Consider the following 24462-nt stretch of genomic DNA (forward strand, 5'->3'; position numbering starts at 1 on the left):
ATGCCTCCCACAGTGCAGAAATAGCTAAATAAAAGACTGTTTTATGCCTTCCTCCTACCTTAGTAATGATTATATGTTTCTATGTTTGTCTGTCGCTTCCTCAGATGTAGAAATGCTGAGCTTTGAAACTCAAGATGACAAAGCAGAAAAAAGGACGAGCCACAAGCCTCACCCTGATCGTCACTGCCGATAAAGTGCAGCTTTTGGAGGATAAGAGATTAAACAGATGCACAATATGATGAGTACACCTACAACAGAATGTCAAGTCTTGTGGAAGATTTAAGGGTCTGGGTTTATCCCTGTGGAGGAAATGGCCTGTATAAATAGTTTTTGGCCTTGTTTCTAGGCTTGTCCCTTAGCAACGCTTAAACACACACACACACACACACACACTGACACATACACACAGAATGCAAAAACTTGTAAACATACATGATAACAGACAGTTTCACAAACACACACACACACACACACACACACACACACACACACACACACACAGTTGTGTTTCCATCACTTCAAAGGACATTACACTGACTTACATTCATTTCCTGGAGACTTACCCTAACCCTCACCATAACCACTACTTGCTTAACCCTAACCTTACCTTAACTTTAACCCAAGTCTTCACTGTAAAAATGAATGATTTACATTATGGGGACTTGCTTTTTGCCTCAAAAGGGAGGCAAGACACCACATGTGACTATGTAAATGGGAATACCTGAAGAAATACCTGAATACCTGGTACACACACACACACACACACACACACACACACACACACACACACACACACACACACAACACATGCATGCAAAGACCCTGACTGACTTAATGTATTCCCTAATCCTAATCATCAGATGCCTATGCCATATGACATAACATTCATCATACTCAATATATACAGTATACACAATGACAAATATATTGTGTCCATGTGTGTGTCTATGTGTGTGTGTGTGTGTGTGTGTGTGTGGTGGGGCATAATGTCCATATCCTTCTTTCTGGATCATTAACTCTATGAATCTTTTTTACTTTTGAGCTGAAATATCTTGTATCTGGCTATTAAGTCCATATATTTTCTGAGCCGGTTATCCAAACTACAACAGTGCTTTTTCTGTGTTTTCCAGCTCATAAAGATTGAATTTTATTGCCATTTTACTGTCAGACATACAGATATGATAAGGCACTGTGTTTGTTTTTGCTTTACATTCTCGAGTAAAGATATGGATGGACAGTAAGGAATCTGCACATTTAACATTGCTGACAGATAATCAATTATATCCGTCCAGAACTCCAAGGCCATAACATGTGCATGATTGTGCCAACCTCACCACAGCAATGCCGGCACCTTTCTGATATAGTTTAATTTTCTTTAATGTACATGGTCTGAAATATGCTCTATGTTTTTAACTTTTGAGTTGAAATATCTTGTACCTCACACAAACTGAACCTAATTTTAATCTTGACTCTAAAACCAAGTCTAAACCCTTAAATAGTTATTTGAAGAAGTGAGCTCTGCTCCAAACTTTCCAAAACTTCTAAGGGTCGAATTGGTCTTCAAAGATATACTGTTAGTGCCATATATGTTTTGAGGAACATTTACATTCACCCCTATTGGATTTGATATTGAACTATATGAATGTTTGATACTCAACTGCCACAACATGGTTGATTGTACAACAACCATGATGTGGCACATTGCAGTCGGGATAGCAAATCCAGACCACCAAATTTGGCTTAATCCAGAACGTCCTAAACTGTTTAAGTAAAAGCAAAATGTGCTTTTAAAAAAAATAGATACTGAGTCAGAATTTCAATATTGTGAAAGCACTGCTACTGTTGATCCTCATGTTAATAAAAGGCTTATCATAATTGAACACCAACGTCAAGCTGAGAGCTGATGTCGGGCCAACATGAACTCATTTGACATAAATGTTGTTATTTCAAAGGTCAAAAAACCTTAACTGGTTTACATAAAGAAGAAAACATTCATAAGCTCATGGACACTCAGCTGCAGCCAATACACAAATACACTCATTAGTACTCACAATTACATACAGCATCTACAGGAACAGTCAAAGAGACAACACAACAAGAGGAAAGCACAACAGATTGTGAAATGTTTTCAAGAATGGCTGTGACAGGAGACATAAGTTTCTGTTTCCTCACTCGGAAGGACCATTGTGTCTCCCCTCTACTGCCTTCCGCTTTCAATCCCCACTCCGGTCTCCCTACCAATGTCATCTGTAAGCAGTTTACTTTAACACCTGAAGACACACACATCTGGTGCAACTGTCAGAGTTATGAGGTAATTCTGTATTCACTCCCTAATGGAGAAAGCAGCTCCAAGTTAAAAGCATTAGGATAAACTTGGTGGGAGCACTGATTGAAAAATGCTTACACTAGTACTGTCACATACAATACATCTTTGCTGTGTCCATTATGTGTATCTAGAAACATCTATAAATATTAAATATTGACACATTATTTCATATGTGTACTTTGTGAATTTTTTTCTCATTTTATTAAACATTTGGCTCAAAAAACACAACTATGACTTATTATTATGATTATTGTTTACTTTAATGCACTACTTTCAAGTTTTATTTACACCCATTGCATGACTATATTTATTAATATATATAATCAAGTATTTATTCAATTTTTGTACTGTCCTTTTTTCCTCCTTCCTGATTCTACTATTTGAGACCCTGGAAAAGACTCCCTGCAGAGCTGCCAATGTGCACCTCACTTACAACTTTTACAACCAAATTTAAAACTCATACTTTTATAAATGGTTTTACCTGGACACTTTTGTTATATTTCAGCCTCATCTACAGTATAAATTGTCTCATTATTTACTATTAATTTTCATGTCTTTAATGTTCCCATTTATTGCATGTCTTTTTCATGTTTTGTGTATTGCATCTTTTGGTACGAAAGGTGGTATTTATATATTATTATTATTATTATTATTATTATTATTATTATTATTATTATTATTATTATTATTATTATTATTATTATTATATTTTTTGACTAATATTTTATTAACATAAACAAAAAATAGCAACATATGACAGCATTGATGTCAAAACTGCACTGCAAGTAGCACAAACAAACAAAACAAAAACAAAGAAACAAAAGAATTAAATATTTAAATTAATCAAGTCAATGGTAACACATTGGTACAGCATTAGACAGTTATGTTTATAAAATTAGAGGTAAAACAATAAGTCTACTGGTCGATTGAGAGAGAACCAATCTGTAGCAATGTTGATGTTTGATTAATTGTCCAAGTCATTTTCAAAAGCAAAGACGCTAGATGTTCTCAAATTTTTGGCCCCAAAATTATTGTAACTATTATTAATAAATATTTTTTAGCTGTAACACAGTATGCTTATGAGGTCTGTCAGTAAAACATGAAGAGGGCAGACTCAGTGAATGTATACAAAATGATGAGGGTGGGTTTTGGTCAGTTGGGTGTGTCTGGTGACAGGATGTTTTTTTTCCCCACTTCTGTGACTAATCATATGATTACAGCATGACAACATTTAGATCCATGTTAGATAAACTGTTGCAGTCTGCCAACCAGCTATTAAGCTTTGAAAGTTCTGCAACTCTTGTATAAAATCTTGATAGGAGAAATATGCTGTTGTAATCTGTTTTATGACCTGCAGAGCAGTAAATTCCTCATAATTATTTGTTTCTTTTGTGCTCAGAATCAGGAGCTGTGTTCTCTGCAACAACCACTGACTGCTGTTGCACCATGCATGCAAAAATTTTTGTGGAAGACCTTCCCTGGAAATTTTTGGTTTTAAAATAGTGAACGTTGATTAATATAGAATTACACAAAACATGTTTATCATTAATAAGCTGTGGCAGCCTAATGAAATTGTCTTTTTTTGTGCACTTTAAAAGTCCCTCAAACATAACCTTAACAACTACAATGACACAGTGACAGAGTTTATTGCAGACTCACATCACATTTTAGTCTTACTGCTTAGGAAATAAAACAAGAAACAGGAAGAGTGGAAACTAATAAAAGACAAAATAGAAGGATAAATAAGCAAATAAACATGTACCGTACTGGAAAAACAAATAGCCTAAATGGATACAAAAATGCTCAAATATTTCAAATCAATGCATAAAAATAAGAACGATGAAATACAAGAAAAAAATGTAAGAATTAAAGACATGGTATTTTCAAAGTTGGATCCATTCAATTATAGAACAAGGTGGCACCCAGCCCCAAAGTGTGACACATTACATAGGCCCCACCCATGTCACCACAAATAGCATCCACCTAGAAAACTCCAGCTGTACTGACTGAAAACACTCCCAACTACTTTCTTGAAATACAGTCAATATCTTTTAAACATGGTTTACAATATTCTACTGTCACACACTGCATTCATGTTGTAAGTCTCATCTCCTGAGTGTGTAAGTCTGCAGTTTCCTCAGTTTACAGCATGCATGGGGCTAATTCATGGATGTATTAAGGATAACTGGCTACCGCGTTCAAAGATGGCACCCATCCATTCCTATGAAAGTTGCTCAGTGGCGCATGAAGCCAAAAAAAGTCAGCCATGTTTCCATGTGACTGTGGCCTTCCTCACACCTCCATGCTTTTGGGCCTGTTACATCCACTGAACGTTAAGTGTTTCAGCAGCCTTTTCTTGGCATTTTTGCAAAGGGTTTTTGGTAAACTGGTTATGTTACTCTCTGTGTTCACCTAGACATTAGAGGTCATAACAGTGCCCAAAAACATACACACTAGAATCCTTTTCTGGTGCTTTTGAGACTTCCACTAGCCAAGCTGGCTAACTTTGGGTTGGCTTCTTGTTTACCCAAATGGGGGTACAATAATTTAATCATGTGGCTTTTTTAGACTTTCCAAATGTTATTGGACCAAATGGATCAAATTCTGACAGTAAAACAAGTCATTTCGTGGGGATTGTGACACTCTCGGGCTAATGGGCACTAAACCTTTTACTCGGGCTTGTTATGCCCATGAATGTATTGAGAAAAGTGGATAACATGTTCAAGATGGCGCCTCATTAATTCCATTTAAAGTTGCTCATTGGGTGCACAAGCTATTTCAGGCTTCCTCCGGCTTCTACATTTTTGGGCCCACACACATGAATGCATGAGAATACTTAATTTACTCTCCTTTTTGATTTTGATTGGACCTAAGGGCTCAAATTGTGATGCATTTTTTATTTATCCAGCCAAGGCAGCTAAGCTAGCGAACATCAACTTAGTTAGCCAAATATAACACCTTTAGGAACATACTTAAACTCTGTTTAGGGAAAATTGCTCCTTAAGCTCCATGCTTAAACTGCCCCTCCAACAAGAAAAAGCTTTCTGAGTATTAGCGTGGCCTCCATCACGCTGTTAAGCAAACTTAGAGTGATTACTCAGCATTTTACTGCGGACGAATGAAGCCTATAATCTAGCTGCTTATTAAAGTCAGGGCTCAACAGAATTGTCTTTAGATAAGTTGCATATTTAGACTGATGCCTCGGCTTGTATGTCCAGATGTGATTGCTATATATCCTACTTCAGGAAATGAACAGTAGCTTGGCTTTTGGGTATGGCTACCTGCTGGAAGCACCAAGAAGAAAATCAAAGTCCCACTAGACATATGACAGAGCAAGGAACACTATTTACTGTATTGTTATCAAATCACCGACACTAGATTATGCAAAATTTCATTGCCTTTAATAAATGTTCCCATGCTGATTATTAACAGTTCTTTACCATATAAGTAAGTATGCTTATTTAGAGTGTAAAATCATAGAACTGTCAGTACACTTTACAAGAAAGTAGTACACATTACAGATAAAAAGATTGTAACACAGGAAACTCAGAAACCAGTACTAGGGAAAGTACAGGTCTTACAACCCATGGTTAATTATTTAACTGTATGTTTTTAGTCTTGATTTAAAGGTTTCCATGGTGTTTGCCTCTCTGATCGAGTGTGGTAAATTATTCCACAGCTCGGTATAAAAGTGCTCTGCTGCCAATGGACTGTTTGTTAATCTGTAGGTTGGTTAGGTAGCCTGCATCCTGTGACCTGAGTGTACACGGGGGAGTGTAAGGATTGGACTGGTGCTACTCTGTGAAGAGTTCTGTAGGTGATAAGGAGTGACTTGTAGTCTGACTTGAGTGAAATGGGGAGCTAGTGAAGAGAAGACAGAATTGGTGTTCAATTTTTAATTCATGTATAAGTTCTGGCAGCTGCATATTGGACTAGTTTTTTATGCTGTAGTGAGGAGGGCATGAGAAGAGTATGTTACAATAATTGAGTCAAGATGATATGTACTAATGCAATGCTAATATCACTTTTACAGTTCATGGTAGAAGTGGTAATGTGTTGCACATTCGATCTATTGCATGATGGCCGTAGAACCTTGTGTAAAATAACAGTAAAAAATATTTTTTCATGAGAGTCTCATATTTTCATGAGTCATTTGGTGGTACTGAGTCAAAGTCATTCAGAAAGTGGAAAGTACAGCACATGTGCCAGTTTGTAGGAATATGAAAACCACAGAAAAGATGGTAAGTATGACTTTATGTTGCAGGACAGATGTTACTGGTCTTGTGTCAAACACAACAGACTGGTATGATAACAGTAATTATAAGTACTGTTATCTCATGGCAATAACATGGGCCTGAATGTGTGTCTGTGACCATATATATATATATATATATATATATATATATAATGAACAGCCTGTTAAGAATCAGTAATGCTTATATGACCCAGCTCACAGGAAGAAGAAGAAGAAGAAAAAAAACAGATTACTTCACCAGGCTTATCACTGGCTTTGATTTAAATTCTCTACAGACTTCTGGTGTACTTTTGAACCTGGCCTAGTCTAAAACTGAATATTTGGTATCTGACCTCCTGTTCTGAACTCTGTTAACTCATCCCTGCTGAGGTCAGTATGCACACATTTCTCACTTTTCCACTGCACTCGGATGTTGATTCAGTCATGCTGTCAGGCGGATCTCAGATTTCAAGGTTCTCTGAAAGAAGTGTCTCTCTGAACTGAATTTAAATGTGAGGTAATTTAAGGCCTGGTGTTAGTTGAGTGCGTCATAGTTGGTACACTGTATTTGCTTTACTAAACAGAACAAGACTAAAAATATCATAACTAGTTATTATATCATATATATATTATATTATCCTTCTTCCTTTCTTTTTCATATAATGATAATTTGAGTTTCAGAAATGTGCTTTCCTCATCTTCCTTATCTAAAATTCAAAACATTCTGGTTTATAAATTGGTCTTTATTAAATAATGTTACAGAGTTAACAGAGACCTCATTCTACTAACGTTGGTATTAAATTTGGTTTGTCATAAATACTTACTAAATTATATTTCAGAGGGAAATATTATACTTTTTATTCCATTACTTTTATTTGACAGATATAGTTACTTTTCAGATTTTACATACAAAACATATGATTAGTTTATAAATTATGATGCATTGTTACAGATTAAACTGCCCAACTGTATATAAGGAAGTTAAAATTAGTTACACCTCAGCTGACATTAAATGCTGTTTAGTAATATAATTACCGTATATATCACTCATAGGGATGATTTCCTCTACTTTTGATGCTGTACGTACATTTTTTTTGCCAATACTTGTACATTTACTTTTGTAAAATTTTAAATGCAGGACTTTTACTTGTAATGCAGTATTTGTATAGTGTGGTATTGCTTTATTTACCTAATAATCTGAATACATCTTCCACTACTGGTTATCAATAATCAATGACTTTCCTACTCTCATTCATATACAGTACCAAATAGGTGAGAAGAAAGACAAAAAGGCTGTTGTCATTGCAATGTCTTATGCAGATTATCCTCACGTGCACTTTGTATTTGTATTGTGACACATGAATGCTTGGGTTATGGCTCAAGGGTGTCAGCATCCAAAAGCTCAGGATAAAAATAGACCTAACTCCTCAGTGTTATTCTCCCATGTTTGCACCTCCTTCTGTTGAGCATCTACCGTTGCTGTAAGTATTAATACTTTCCTCATCAGACGTAGGAGTGAGCTCAGGCAAATCCATCTCCACCCATTTATTTGCTTATTATCCAATGGAAATAAATGAGTTGGTGGAATCAACACATGCATTTTCCTCAAACTGGCCAGTGAACAGTTTGTTCCTAATGTCTTCACAGGCGAGGAAAGCAACTTCCAGAAACCAGTTTGAATACTCCAGTTATATGGATGGGGAGTCTATGCTTTTATTCAAGAATAAAATAAACACTGAGTGTGTGTTCATGACTGTATGGGGCTTAAGGGTACATTTGCTATGCTTTTCATAATTTCCAGATACTTTAGGAACCTGGTGACATTACAACCCCACCCAGGACATCATCTGGATGCTGAAGAAAGCGGCCATTTGTTCCAGTTTTTATATTTAAATTGATAAAAAAACTGAATTACCTGTCCCTGTTTTAAAAGCTGGCAGTTATTAATGAAGGAAACAAAAGTCAGGGTACCACGGGAATCTGTACTTTCATCCACCCACATTAAATCACCTTGGTGGCATGCATCAAAGAACCCCTTCACCAAACATGTCAGCTCTGCCCTGCCTTGACATCTCAGACAACTGTTCAAAGCTGTGAGTGTGACATTAACATCACCCAATAATACAATTATTAGTCCGTGTCACACTGGGGCTGTAAAAGGTTTTGATTCTGTAGGGTCTGTTTTAGGTTAGTGCTCACTCACAAGGGAATATATGTAAGACTCATTTCCTACACAATGAAGAAATATTTGGATCCGCTCACTTCTTGCTTTGATCTTGATCACACTCTAGATTAATGCATTTGACCAAACATATTTGATACAAAAATAAAATTCAGGCACCAATTTTCATTAAAGAAGCATTTTTGTTCAATATCTTGTGATGATTTAGCTGCATATCAGATCATTTTCTCTCAGAACAACAACAGCTTGTAACTCATTGCCTAGTTTAACAGTGGTTGCCTAGCAATACCATAACATTGCAGTGCTTTGCACTGGTGGTGCGAGTAATGACCTACAGACAACAGAACATGAATGCAACAGCCCAGTGTTATAACTACTTCCATATGGGACATTTTGGAGTCTCTCTCTCTCTCTCTTTTTTATAGTGTAACAGCAGATCTAGTTATGTTGGATAACAAAGGTTACCTTGCCTAATAGTCAACTACTGGTAGAGCTCAGCTTTTCAACTTTTACTCAAATAGATGTGGAGGAGTGAAGTTAATTTTACAGCATACTAACCTCTGGGAACAAAGTCTGTTTTAGCTCACTGACAGAAAAATGCTGCAGCTATCCTCTCTCTATTTGGCTTGGACGTAAGACATGTTTAAGAGTTCAACAGCAAAGTGCTACATAGTGTTATTTTCTGTTCACTGTATATATGATAGAATATCCATTACTATATACCAGAACTTTAAATATGGACAGTGCACAGACAGCAGGCAAAGTGCAACTTAGGAATACTGCCAATTTCAGAATTAGAAACTTAATAAAAAGCTGAAATGTTATGACTCATGTGTAAGCAAACAGCTGCCTATTTACATATTCAAAAGAGCAATATTAGCATTCATCTGGAGTTGTCTTACTTTCCACCTGACAAATGTAAGCAAAATATTCTCTTTGCTTTTAGCTGTTTTGGTCACAACTAACACCTGAGGGACATGTGTGGTTCTTAAGCTGATAAATGCTCCACTATGCTCACCAGCTAGCTGTTACCTTTCCCTGTCTCCTCTTTGGTGCTGAGCAGGTAATGATGCAGTGGGTTTATCAGATCTTTTCCACTGGTTGATGAGAATGAAGTTGTGAGCCAGAAAACCAAAACAATGGGCTAAAAGTCTATGTAAAGCTGTGGGGAATGCAAGAGTTGGGGGATAATTCTAAAACTGAACTGCAAAGTTACTTCTACTTCCCCATCAAACTGACATCAGATTGTTCACACATGCCCACAAATTGGTGTCTTTTCTGTAGTATTCGTCGCTAAGGTTGTTGCTAAGGCTGTTCCACGGTTTGTTTGCATTGTCCACACTTATATTTTGGATCGGATTTTGGCTCAAATATGTACTGATGTATTTGATTAGTTTTCATTTCAACTAAAGAACAAGAAATCCTACTACTACTGTATAGCCTCCGGAGCCGGCGGAAGCTTCTGGAAGCTAATCAATCAGAACAGAGTGGGTTCATCAGGAGGGGGGTCTTAAAGAGTTAGGAGCTAAAATGGCCTGTTTCAGACAGACGCTGAACTGTGGGCTGCATAAAGGGTCAGTATACAAAAGATAATCCAGTAGAACCCCAGAATATAAAACATAGACCTGAAAATGTACATGTTATGTCCTATTCAGATACAATACAGATACAATATTCAGAACATTATGAAGATGTTATGCTGAAAGTAGCAAACAATTGCCAACATTAACATTTATGTTATTCACATGTACTATATATTCACTCTACTTTTAGCTCTGTTTTGGTCTCCAACAACTCTTGTTCCACTGTGTCCACCAGCTAGTTACTAACTGTCTTTCTCGTGTTTGATGGTACAGGGAAGGGAAGGTATAGTGGGTTTAAAATGCTCCATAAAAAGCTGAAGGGGACTGCTGGGTCGAGTGATAATTATCTTTGAGTTTGTTACCATGAGATGCTCCTGTCACATCATACGTCACTTGATGGATTGCAAATACAGATATACTGATTAGTGCAGCTTTGTTTTATGTACTGTGGCCAGAGATGTCTACAACACATCAGCAGTACAATCAAAACTAAGTTAGTTTAGAATGTATGCTGCAATTTTTAAATATACTTCATATATTCTATGTTTTGCATTTTTTTCAACAATACAGGGTTAGTTTATGTTATGCAGTTGAGACACAGCTACAGTTACTCATGAACTTCAATAAGCATTTATAAGTTTTTCATCAGCCAATACATTCTGCAATGTGTGCTTCTGTGAGGGGTTGGTAAAAAACATGAACTCATAAGCAATGTCGTTATAGTCTGCTGAGCACCTCATATGCTCATTTTATTTTATGGTTTTGGAACAATTACTTTCATGGCACTGTGTCATTACTTTCCCCTAACAGCATTCACATTTTAATCTCTGCCAAAACAGTGTCTTGCACATTCCTTTGTGGGAGATTTGTGAGTTTATTTGTTTCATTCAGTGAGACTTCATTCCAACACATGGACAGTAATTAATATTAATAAGCTGTCCAGACAGTGGGATGTAAATTGATACAATATGTAACCAGTCATTAATTAATCAACTTCAGTTGGAACTTGCTTGGCCTAAATCACTTTACCAATGGATTCTACTTACTGCAAGATTTTACTCAATTGACATTTTAATTCAACAACAAAGGTATTCAAAAATTGCTAATCTTAGAAAAAAAAAGCCAAAAAAAATGAATACCCAAATATCTGAAATGGTTGCTTCCTGAAAAACAGCTCTACAGAGGTAAAGAGAGTTGGTAAAAGGTAGGAAAAGGTAAGGAGAAATTCCCGCTCCAGATTTGTGACATCATCCTCCCCACAGCTCACATCCAGACCAAACAGGGCTATGTGTCTGGTTTTCATTTACTTCTTTTCTCTCCCGCTCACCCTCTCCTTTCCTCTCCTCTCCCTCCTCTTTTTTTCCCTTTCTTTAGAGAAAGTGGGAGGAGGAAGAAAGAAGTGGCAGAACTCCAGGAGTTTGGAAGTTTGTCCCATCCCTGCCTTGAACTCAGTACCACAGCTCCTCTGGTTTAAGACCGAGAGGGTGTCTGTCTCTTTCTGTCTCAACCATTTCCCCCTTCACTCAGGACCCGCTCTCTGCACATCCCATATCAGTGGCCTTATCACTGCCTTCCTTCGGGAGGTGCTGGAAAAGTCCAGCAAGGGGAATTTACTTGGAGGATAATGACTAAAAGTCCAGCTTGCATTTCACATAACTGAGTTTTTCTTCAAATACAAATACAGTGGAGGAGTACAGCTACTTCAGCTCAGGGTAAGTTTTAAATCTGCTATGTTGTTCTCTAAGTGGTGGATGTTGCAAACAGAAGTTGCTCCTTGTTTTTTTTGTTTTTTTTTGTTTTTTTTCCAAATGCACGCTTGCTTCATTTCTGATTTCTTGATTGCACTACATGTTGATTATAAATAGTGCACTGACCAAAGCATAGTTTCTTGTCAAAACATGTAAGCTTAGGACGGGTGTCATAATCACAGGGTCGCACAGAGTTTTTGGCTTATAGCTCATAAATATCAGACATGCGTTTAACAGTAGGACTCAAACCTATACTTTAGTGGTGAGAGTGCTGCAAGGGCAAGAGGTGAGCCACAGTTAGGGTGAAGAAAAAGACCTCAGCAATGTTATGTCTCAGATATGCGGGGAGTGCTGCATGTGAGTGGAGAGGGGCGTGTGCGCTCTGTCTTTCTCTTCAATACGTCTTAAAATGTTCCTACTGTGTTTGACATTTTTGGTTCTTGTGAACTTTATTTTACTGTGAAAAGTAAAATGAGATGCTACATCTGTAGTCTTAAGATGTGATTCCAGATCAGTATTAGAGCTGTAAACCTGTAAGGAGTTGCGCTGGTTAACTTATCCTTTATCAAACCCTACTGTCTATGAAAAAAGGCGGTTTTTGTGTAATTAATGAATAGCGTAATACAGCAGATTATTTAAATCCTGTATCAGAAACTGATCATGTTTGTGCACTTTGTTAGTATATTGTGAAAAGGTACTTTAGTCACTTAGTTACATGTGAATGGAAAGAGGGAATCTGTAGTCAAAAGTGCAGTCGCATCCATGTTTCAAAATCTCTACACCCAAGTGAGCTCTACAGAAGAGTAGTTGGATGTGGAGATGTTTCCACTGCATCAGTAGCCCATAACCACACCCTCTCTGAAATGAGTGCAAGACTGGAAAAGTGTGAAGAAAGTGTTTTCCACACTACTGGCCAGATGAACAAGGAGAACCAGAAGGGGTTTGGTCCGTTGAACGAAAGAGGTGGGGTGGGTGGTGATGGTGGTGGTAGTGGGCTGTGGGGTTTAGGGCACCAGGTGTGAGCCATTAATCTTCCACTTCTCCTACAAGGCTGTCCAAGTAGAGACAGAGGAATTCAGCTGTGTCTTCAATGCAACATTTTATTGTGTGCATGCAGGATTTGATGCGCAAATTAAGTTATTTTATTCTGTCAAGTCACAACATAATGAAATTACCCTGGAAATGGCCAAAAGTAATTCTCATGAGCTACTGCTTCCACGTAGCTTTATATTTTCACATAACCCGTTGCTATGATACAGACAGGAAGAACTTGGTCATTGTTCAAAAGCAAGAGGAAACTTGGTGTGTGCTCCAGATTTGGTATTTGATATAAAGCATTTTTTGCATAATTTACTACCAGCATTATCACAAAGCTACAAGTCCCTTTGGTAGTTAGTATCTAATCAATTTTGGCTGAGCTGCATCAGGAGAATTTGTAAGAGAGAATTTTTAGAAATACTGTATAAATCAGCATGTGTAGGTTTTATTGCTATTCCATTCTCTCCAGTCTTTTTTTCTCCATGATGCAACACAGATGTCTGGAAGGTTGGAACAATTTTCAGAAAGGTCTAGACTCAGAACTACTGCTGCAAAGTTCTCTTTTCTTAGGAAACATCTGTAAATAAAGGGAAGTACATCAGAAGCAACCATTCACACTATTACACACTGGTCATTGAAAGAACTAGACAGGGTGTGTGATTATGGCAGGTCATCTTTGAGTACTTTTTTTGTATCCTTTAAGGTGTTGATAAAGAAAATACGGTACAACTACTAGACCACAAAGCTGTTAAAAGGTATATTAGGAAAAAATACATCTTAGAAATTAACTGATCTCACTCAGCGGTTAACAATGAATCTTTAGTTCATTGTTACAAGCAATTTTGTTATGTGCTTCTCTGCCATCCTAACCAATACTGCATGAGTGTCAAGTTCAATACTTGAGCTCAGCAAGCCCAAATGCTTACATTGGCCATGATGCTTGAACACACATCTGCTAGGTGTCAGACGGACTAATACATACCAGCTGCCCGCCCAGCCTGCCCCCCCCCTTCCTCTTTTAACTTTATCATTGATTCTCCTCTCATCTGTGCAACACATGTCATGTCGCATCCTTCCAGTTGAGGGTTGAATGTACAGATCCACAAAGTCTTGTAATTGTGATTGTGATTCATACATGTGGAGGCAAATAAGTGCAAAGTCACACAGACTGTGCATTTTCTCGTATGATGCCAGTGAGGGGCAGTGTAGAGTTGTCTCACACTCAGAAGCAGCTTTACAATGTAGAAATGAGTCGCATCCTTTGTGACTTCACATATATTTCTGATCTCTTAACTTCACATTTGTCAACACTTTATTGTCTTGTGCATAGAGAGTAACAGGCTGTCATGATTTATTTTTACATTTTTGAAATTAGTATGTACAAGGTTGTAAGTCAGTTATAAGTATTATTAATTAATAAGTGTTTAGGGACGATGTGCAAATGTGACCCATTAAGCTCAGGTCATCCTGTGTGGTTTGGACATTATAGTTGTTTATTAGATGCATATTATCTTGGACAAATTCCAACTGCTGAGTGAAAACTGGGCAATACAGCTATTACCTCTGTGCAAATGTGTGTGTGTGTGTGTGTGTGTGTGTGTGTGTGCGTGTCAGCTTGACATGCAACAAGATTAAAATAAAAGTAGAAAAAATAAGCAGTGTCTGCTAATGGAAGGGATCAAATTGATCTCCTGATATGTGGAGGAGGATATGGTGTAATTTCTGCTGCACTGTCTGAGAGGTTAGTTGCCAAAATAAATGCAAATCTGCCAATGTGGCAGGATCTCTACCAGATGTATTCATAGGCAACTTTTTGGTTGTAGGAAAATATGATTTTTGGGGGAAACTTAATTGCATCTGGATTGATGTTTCTCTTCAAATGTCAGACAGAAAGTTTGTTTTTGTCCTCACTACTCTGGTATTGCCTTTGAACATAAATCATTAATGGAGAAAAGTTGAATTTTTATGTAATTCATGGTTGATGCAGCCATAATCCAGCTGCAGACAGTGTCAGTGTATAAGGGAAAAGCCTGATTTAAAAAAAAAACTTTATTGGAATAACAGACTCAACCTTGTAAAATATGGCTGGCTGTGTGTTTGTCGTCATTTGCTTATTTTGTTCATGTTATGTGTCAAAAATGCATTTTACAATTTGAATGGAAAGCCAAGCTTCTCTGTATTGTAGCTTTTGTTCAGTGACACCTTTAGTGTCTGTAAAGTGAATGGGCCATGCGCCTCCTCTTTTAATAGGAGGTCTACTTATTGTAGTGAGAGTAATTAATTACACTGGTATTTGTCACCAAGACTGATGAAATTTGGTGTTGCACTGCTTTTTTAGTGTGTTTGTTTGTGTGTGTGTGTGTGTGTGTGTGTGTGGTCTAAGCTATAAATGAGTGTGTGAGGTCCAGCTGCAAATGTGTATTAGAGCTTTCATGGGTACATTGCAGTGTCTTGTTCTGTAAATGCTAACTGACACTGTTAATTACAAATAAAACCATTGAGCAAAACATATGGCTATATACAGTCTACAGAACAACATGTTCTGCTCAATGTGTCACATAAATTGATGAACTGAACTACTTTGCCACTTTAGTCTGGAATTTTATTGTGGTGAATTGATAACACATGCGGCTGAAATGATGATGCATCAGAGAAACATACACACACACAGTTGACATCAGCAGGGAATGAAAACATGCCAAGCCATAACTCCTCATCTTTGACACATCTATTTTATCATTAGACTTTCATGATGTTGTACATATATGGCTGTCTCTGCTGTGGACAGGCTCAGACATATAATAAGATACAGTAGATGTACCTGGATGTGTATTAGTAGTTTCTTAAAGCCCTTATATGTCAGATATCAGACTTTGGCGACTTCCAGTGGTAGTAGCAAAAAAGACACTGACAGACAGGAATGGCTCTTATCTGTGGACAGTGAGATTGAAAGCGTTGAAATCAGTGGAGCTACTGAGTTGTATGGGAATACCAGAAGCATGTTTGGTGCAGATGATTAAGACCAAGACCCAATAACTACTTTGGGACACTGTAAGTGATAGGTTTATACCACTGAACAGATGTATTAATCAAATCCATGGCTAGAAAATTTAAAAAAAGTAATTTACCTCCTCGCAATTTGTGAATTCCTTATTTGTGCTATTGACATGTTTATTATTTATTTATTTATTATTATATTTTTATTTTAACAGTTGGTCAAAGGTGAAATATGAAAGTGGTTTCTTGTAGTGAAAAACTCTGAAATCCACTCAGTTCTACAAAACTTTAAGTTCATTGTTTTGGTTTTTAACCTTTCTAGTGTCTCCAGCAGTAGCAGGCTGCTGTTTCCAGTGCAAAAGCTCTGATTAGCCCACTGTGCGCTACTTGCTCAGCAATAACAGCTGACAGACAAAGTTAGCAGCTAGCTGGTGAACACAATGGAGCATGAGCCTGTTGGCCCAAGAAAAACGACCCTATAGGTCATAAATTCAGTCGCCAAAAATTACCTATAGTTACATTTGAGTGACAGACACCATCTAGCGGCCGTAGTAATTATGACCAGGAGAAGGGATGCAGTTCAGATGAAGTCTATATAAGGTGGCTTCCTTATTAGGAGGAGGTGGTTTGGGTGGATTGTGAGATAGTTGGACTTAGCTGCAGGAGATAGCTTTGCTTCCTATTCATCTGTTCGCCTCCCATTTCCAACCGTGAAATGGGACATTTTTTTAAAAACCGTAACATGGATTTTACTGTTGCCACGATGACAAAAATTGCCTAACTTGTAGGAAGTAGTAATCACATTTTAAGTGATCATTTTAACACAAAGACTCTTTGTGGAGCATTTAGCAACTAAAGAACCAGATACCAAAACCAAAACAGAATGAATATCGGACTCACATTCACACTGGTTCAAATATTAATGCTGCTCCATGTCTGCTTGGTGTGTAAATAGGCAACAGTTTTCTAACATGCAAGCTATGTAAACTTTACAAGGTCACAATATATTAAACATGTGTGTGATATGCAGCTTACTGTGGAGCCCCCAGTGGCCAAAAGAAAAAAATGCTGCTGTGAGTGGGTGAATTAATTTGCAGACAGCATATTTCTATGTTCTCTCAGAGTGTTCTGTCTGAACCTTTTCCCCCATGCTGCCATTGTTTTGGCTCCTTGTATCACAGCAAACAGGACTCCACTGTGCTACTATGTTTTCCTCTGTGGCGGTGAGGGGAAGCCATAGTGTTGACACATTGGCCAAGCCTGGCAAACTCTGCAGAGAAGTGGCTTTTGAGTGACCTGAAATCACATGAGCATGAGTGGAGAACATAAACATCTGTTGCAGTGTCCAAAGGAGCTTAGATTTCCTTGAAGTGAAGGAACTTGGTGATTTAGGCCTTATATCTGAACGGTGACACATATTTCTCACTGCAAGTGTGAATTCAATTAAAGGGTTACTTTCTTTTCATGATCATTTCTTAGTTAAATATATTCTGCAAGCACTTCACATGTTTGTTTTATAAAGTAAAAGCTATGACAGAATATAAATGGGCAATAAACATGATCTTTTGGGACCTCTGGGCATTCAGTCAGCATTCACAGATGGTGAATGTGTTTGCTGTAGCCTTAAAGAACTTATAAAGTCCAGTTACTTTCCTCGACTGAATGGCCTTATTCCTCAAATTATGTTTGGTGACTGTGTTTTAATGATCAGACTGATGGACCTGTCTAAAAACAGAAAACAAAGGTTTTCAGAGTTTCTTTTTCATCTGTAAAGTGCTGTCTGCATAAACAGTGGACAAAGCAAAGTATAAACACTGTGACTCCAACTAACACAATGCCTTCAGTGCTGTATTTTATCCAACAGCCATATGTTTGTAATTCATTATTGCTGTGTATTGTGGATGACTTTGATTCTGATGTAGCTGACCAAGGCTTTCCTATCCTTGTGAAATGGTCTCTTTCACTCCAGAACCAAATCTCATTTAATTTGAAAAAGATTAGAGGGTAACTTTGTCAAGAATTCACCATAGACAGTGACATTTCCCACACCCGCAAATAGCCGGCAATACTGGTATGAGTTATTATCCAAGGTTTAGAATCAGACACAATGCAAAATAAGCAAAAATACTTTAGCATGGTCTATTTTGCCTTTTGCTCTTCAGTCTAAGACCCGTGCAGTCTGTGCCTTGGTTTTTATTTGGGCTGTGTTTTGCTTGTCAAAATTTCCTCCCTCTTAGTTTTCATTTTAAATAGTTGCAATGATAACCTCAATTCACAGTTGCAAAAACTCCTTCGATAGTACCGATATGTGCCAAAATTGATTTTGTTGTATTTATATTACTGGCATGTTTTTTTTTCTGGACGTAGCCTAAAATGTAGAGAAGCAGGCTCATTACTGGAAGGTTGCTGGTTTGATCTCTGGACTGGCAGGATAAATCTGGGTGCCTTTGAGCCTTAGACCTTTAGACCCTTAGCTCTCAACTGCTCAGTGGTGCAGCTCAGTGGCAAACAGATCTGTTTGTGGTTATAATGGTCAGCTCATTCTCTTCTATATGTGTTAGAGTATTTTATTTTAGCCCAAACAACAAAAATAAGCCAACCCCCCAACTTGGATTAGGTGTTTGAAAAAAACAAACACTCAGATGTCACATTTAAGACTCAGAGAGGCAGGTAAAAAAAGCAGTTCCATTGCCCATAATGAAAGATGTATGAACAGAACACAAGAAAATCAGGTCTGTTAGACAGTGTTATATCTGCATTTTCCACCAGAGGGCAGTAATTTTCCATGATACCTCAGTACCTGTGATATCATCCTCCATCACCACAAATGCACCTTGAATAATGTAATATTTTCTGGCATGGAGGATGCAAACCTCTTGCTCATTCTAGATAAGTTTGCCCTGTTTAATTCTCATACACTAAATCTCTAATTATCCAAGCCTAACTTTTTACAGTACACATTAAAGCTGCCCTCAGTGCTTAGCTTTTATTGTGTGTCTGCCAGCAGGCACAGGGGTTGTTTAAGAGGCTCCTCTGGGACTTAAACAATTTTCTACTTTCATTCACCTGTCATTAGCTTAATGGTGAAGACTTCATTGGTCATAGATCATATGTGGCCATCCCAGGCTGTTTATTTTTGGGGCACCCTTTTCTTATTGCATATCAGTGTTTATGCTTGTCTGTAAATTCTCCCTAATTGCAGAGTACTGTGTCTGCCAGATCACAGTTGGAAGTTGGGTTTATTTGGGTGGTGTTTGTTTTTCTCAGATCAGAGCGTCTGCAGTTTTACGTTTGTGTTTAAATGTAATTGCTATTGTGTTCCATGTAGCTCCAGCTGCTTTTGTAATTTTCAGGAACTATATTATCACCTCAGGGTGGTCTGATATGGTGTGTGTGTGTGTGTGTGTATGTATGTGAGAGAGTGAGTGCTCTTGGAATTATATCTTTCTTAGGACCAAATTCAGTTTTAGACCTTGAGAGTGAGGACATTCTGAAAAGTTTAGGCAGGTTCAAGGGTTAAGTCTTGGTTTGGGGGTAAAGGTTAGTATAAAGTTTGGTTGGATTTTTTTTTTTTAAAGATAGCAGGCTAGGGAATGCATAATGAAAGTCCTCATAAGTAGTAATGTCTCTGTATGTGTTTGTGTGTACTTTTATTACACATTTATCTTTGTGAGAACATCTCTGGGTTTAACAGTGCCACAGTGAATGCATGCTCTAACAGAGCTAGAACTTTTTTGGGTTATCTCTACTTTTGCTTTTGCTGCAGGGCAATAATGTGTGCACACATTTTGATAACGGTTCAGGCATTACTTAATGATATCATAAGATTGGAGGGCTGATCAACAATTGTGTTGGTAACCTACTTGCAGAAATCTCCTGAATTCAGAAAGTCTGACTTTTTCTGAGACAACAGGGAGTGCATGCATGTTAATTACATTTGGGATTAAATATCTAGAGGGACTAAGTCAAGGGCAACTGAAGAGTCAAAATACTCTTGCAAGCCTTCCCCATATGCTAAATGCATAAAGTCCATAGTGAGCCGTGTGTGACCTTTCTTTCATTTCCTGTGACATTACTTGACACCACAATAGGGGAAAATCTGACTAAATAGAAAACATATACCCCTGCTGTGAAACTGGACTTTCCAGTCCAACACACCTCTTAAGAACACATTATTCTGAGAGTTGGAAACTTCAGTCCTTGCCAAGCAGAGTTAATTACTAAAGCACATTGGCTGGTAGTTTTAACAGGTGGTTCTGATCATCACCACTCCATCCCTCAGGTCTGCTACTGATGCATGCTGCAGCTCCCTCGCTTACACAGATACTAGGTAGCCATGCAGGCTACATGCACAAAAAGGAAAAGTTAGAGAAGTTGAGAGAAGTATTTTCTTTTGCAAAATGTCTATGGTTGACAGTGCCTGATTTTTTTGTGACGTTATGAAAATAAATGCTCATTAAATAAGATGTAGTGACACTGCAGCAGGTTACTGTCTTTTGTTTTTATTGTAAGTTTGTATCGTCTACCTTCTCATATGTATGAGTTATTTAACTTATTTTCTGATCTTTATATTTGGCTTATTTTGCTTTTTCTTGTTTTTTTGGTCAATGTGATTTTACATTGTTTGTTATATTGTTATTATATTATGGGGACCCTGAGAAAACCCATCCATAATTAAACAACAGTACAGGTCTAAAATTCGACCATTAAAAAATAACCTATAGTTACATTTACACCATCTAGCAGCCATAGTAATGTGCTCCAGAATGACCCACAGGACCATAATATGCCACTTCACAAAACTTTTACAAATCACTGTCAAAAAATAATTATGTTTTTATGGTGTGACTATGCTGTGGTTAAGGTCTGGTTATGTTTGGGCACAAAAACCACTTGGTTAGGGTTAGGGAAAGATCACGGTTTGGGTTTAAATGATCACTTGAGATGTGGTTTATACTTCCTTAAGGTTACACAACCTTTGTTGTCATGGAAACAGCACGACGTTATGTTTTTTTGAAAAATGTCCCAACTTGTAATTTGAAATGGGAAGCGAACAGTGGTCTCTTGCAGCACTTTTTGCCATCTATTTATCTAGCCATCCACCCAACCCGCTATCTAGACATTCACTCAACCCACCTTCTCCTAACATCTTATCAAGTCACCTAATACTGATGTCATCTGAACTGCATCACTTCCCCAGTTCATAGTTACTATGGCTGTTATATGGCACAAACATAACTATAGGTTGTTTCTGCCGGCCTGAATTTTAGACCTACACTGTCATTTCTCTTGTGAGGACAGGCTGCAGGAAGACTAGTGACACTTTGTGCAAGCTAATGGTGATCCAAATAAAGATTAAAGAATAGTAGCAGTGGGATATTGCATATTCTTACACACACTGCAAAAGAGACTGTCAGGAGGCATGTTTTTTTCTCTTCTGCGGTTTGTTGAAGATTAAATGTTACACTCTTGGCCAATGAAACAAGCTTATGCAATGTTGTGTGTTATATTTAGAGAGGCAGTGCAGCAAAAAAATAGGGAGTGAGACATTGCAAATAGGATATCCCTAAGAGAAACGTGTTCACCAAACCACTCCAGCAATATGTGCTGTGACTGTGAAAATAAGATGTTTAAAAAACCTTAAAGCAGTCCAAGTTTGTACTGGGGCATGTTTATTTGAAATGTTTTCTGTATAGACACATAGTAAGAGTCATATTATAACATTTTGCTGTAATTAACATTTGCTCATTTAACCTTTTCAGGAGACTCATACATTTTGAAGTCTGAAGCATTGGGCAGGCCTTGTGGTATTAGGTTCATATTCATATCAATTTTTGGTTTCTGGTTTCACAGGTGTCCTCTTTTTTTCTTCTGAAGATGAGGAGGCATCGGTTGTTACCGCTATGTGCCATTCTGGGCGTCCTGTTTGCAGGACTCCTCCCTAAACTTGATGCTCAGGAAGGTAAGTTAAACTAAGTTAATCTCCACTGCAAATGACCTGTGTGCCAGTAATACTTTTTCCAGTTTTCAGCAATGCTCAGTGGAATATTTTTTATTTTTTGTTTTCCTGAAAATATATAATCTACATCTTTATGTGTTCAAATATTGCAAAGAAAAATGGGATTGGAACAAGTGCTTTTCTAACAAAAACAAAAAACATTAATGGAGACGAATTATTTATCACTTCTACTGAGCATTGTTGCTAAATTGGTCATTTTTTTCCCCATTATTATTATTTTTAAATAAATGAATTCAAACTTTGTATCTCAACATGGGACAAAAAATAGAGGTCTTAGGAGATATTAGACTACCAAGTCCAGTTAGATGCTTTTGATATACAAAGCAAAATGGTTCTGTGTTTGAATTACCAACATATTACAGTTGTGTTATGCAACACTATTCGTGTTTGGCACCAAAATACATTTTTGATATCAAACACCAAGCATCTTTTCACTGGTCTTCAGATACTTCCTCCAAACACCAAGTTTTCTCTTTTGAAGATTGTGCACAAGGGTTGGCAGCTGATATATACTTTCTAGTGGATTCATCCAGGAGTATGGGAGAGGAGAACTTTAAGCATGTCAGACATTTCCTGTACAGCATGATAAAGGCACTGCACCAGGTTGGAGGGGGCAGGTTTAAATTTGCCCTTGTGCAGTACAATAGCAGGCCTGAAACTGAGTTCCAGCTGAACAGCTACCCAACAACACAGGGAGTCCTGGCACACATCGAGGCTATGTCTTATCGTGGTGGGGGCACCCGGACTGGCCTGGGCCTGGATTTCCTGATCCGTACCCACTTGACCACTGCTTCGGGCAGCCGTGCTGGTGACGGAGTGGCCCAGGTGGTGGTGGTCCTAACAGACGGGCGCTCCCAGGATGACGTGGCTGAGCCAGCTCAGGTGCTGCGGCTGGCAGGCGTGGAGGTGTTTGCAGTTGGAGTTCAGGATGCAGTGGACTCTGAGCTAAGGGAGATGGCTAGCCAGCCCCATGAGACTCATGTGTTCAGTGTAGACTCTTTCCTGACTTTGCGGGATATAATCCAAGATTTAGTAGTGGGGCTTTGCGGCGCAGTGACCCAGTCAGGGGGTTCTCCTGTGGCAAATGAGGCCCCTGTGGCTGGAGGTGGGACAGGTAATAAAATGGGACCAGTGTCACTACCATACTAATGTGTCTACATGTGCAGGAAGAAGCTGCTGCATATGTGGTTGTGACTGGATTTTACTATTAACACAATCAAATTTACTTAACCATAATAACCTTTCACTCTCCACCTGCAAAATTAACATCACTTGTTTTGTCTCACCACATTTAATTACAACCCTAATGCTTTAAAAATCACAGTACGATTTGCATGTGATTGGCACCCCTACTACATCTTAGATTAGGGTGTTTAGTTTGTAATAAATACACAAATATATTATTGAGCAAAGCCAGATCAAATAAAATGAGTGTGGATTGAAAGACAACTATTTAGGCGTTGTGAACATTCTGTCCCATGGGCTTCAATATGGTAGTTATTTGAGTAGTCTGTTGGCATACAGCAATAACATTGTAACATTCATAATCCATAACACCATTTTCAGATGATGCCTGTTCCTATAAGACACAGCTGTAGGTTGTAGAAATAAACATATAGACAGCAACAGAAAATACATCATAAAATAAATTCATTGCCTCCTCAGATTAACAACAATTCTTTAGAAAATCTTTGGAAGAGAACATGGTCTGAAGGATATCTTACTTAAAACATAACATCTCAAAATCAGTCAGTGAGCTTTTAACAAAAGCTAACCATGCACAACTGCTTATGTGTCTTGTGTATGTGTGTTTGTCTTTATCAGTCACAATGTCTATCTTTGTAAAATATGTGCAATATTCTGTACTTGAAACAGTGATGAACCTGCCTGGACTCATCCTTGACCTACAATAGAACTGCTTTGAGAATGTTTTTATATGTAAATGTCCAGAAATTATGTGCAAAAACATCACAGTAAATTACAAGAATGAGAAAGATGAACTTCAATGAAGGGTAGTTCATAATTCTTGATAAATCATAAACTAATTGGAAGCATCACCAATATATATGATTGTACTGATTTTATATGGAATCACATGTAATACATTCTCAGTAGGAACTTGGAGGCACCAAGGATGGGCCACAGGGTCATGACTGGTCACTTTATCTGAGGTCCATAACAAGAGTCTGCATGGGATGGCTGAACTCAGTGGAGCTTTTAAAAGGGACATATCAAACAAATCTAATAAGTAACATTAATGATCAAATAGCTTATCAATTTTGTACGTGTTGTTTTCTTTTGACTTGCTGTTGTTTATTATAGTATGGCAAGTCTG

The 24462-nt window shown here is 37.8% G+C and overlaps 1 protein-coding gene across 1 annotated transcript in view; it reads left to right on the forward strand.

The window, feature by feature from the left end:
- Positions 1–22709: 22709 nt before the first annotated feature.
- LOC122992681 overlaps positions 22710–24462 on the forward strand; it is a 34978-nt gene continuing 33225 nt past the window's right edge. The window contains 1 exon segment of the mRNA XM_044366550.1: positions 22710–23241. Coding sequence (XP_044222485.1) covers positions 22710–23241 — 532 coding nt within the window.

Source organism: Thunnus albacares, chromosome 11, assembly GCF_914725855.1.
Source record: "Thunnus albacares chromosome 11, fThuAlb1.1, whole genome shotgun sequence".
NCBI classification, from domain to species: Eukaryota; Metazoa; Chordata; class Actinopteri; order Scombriformes; family Scombridae; genus Thunnus; species Thunnus albacares.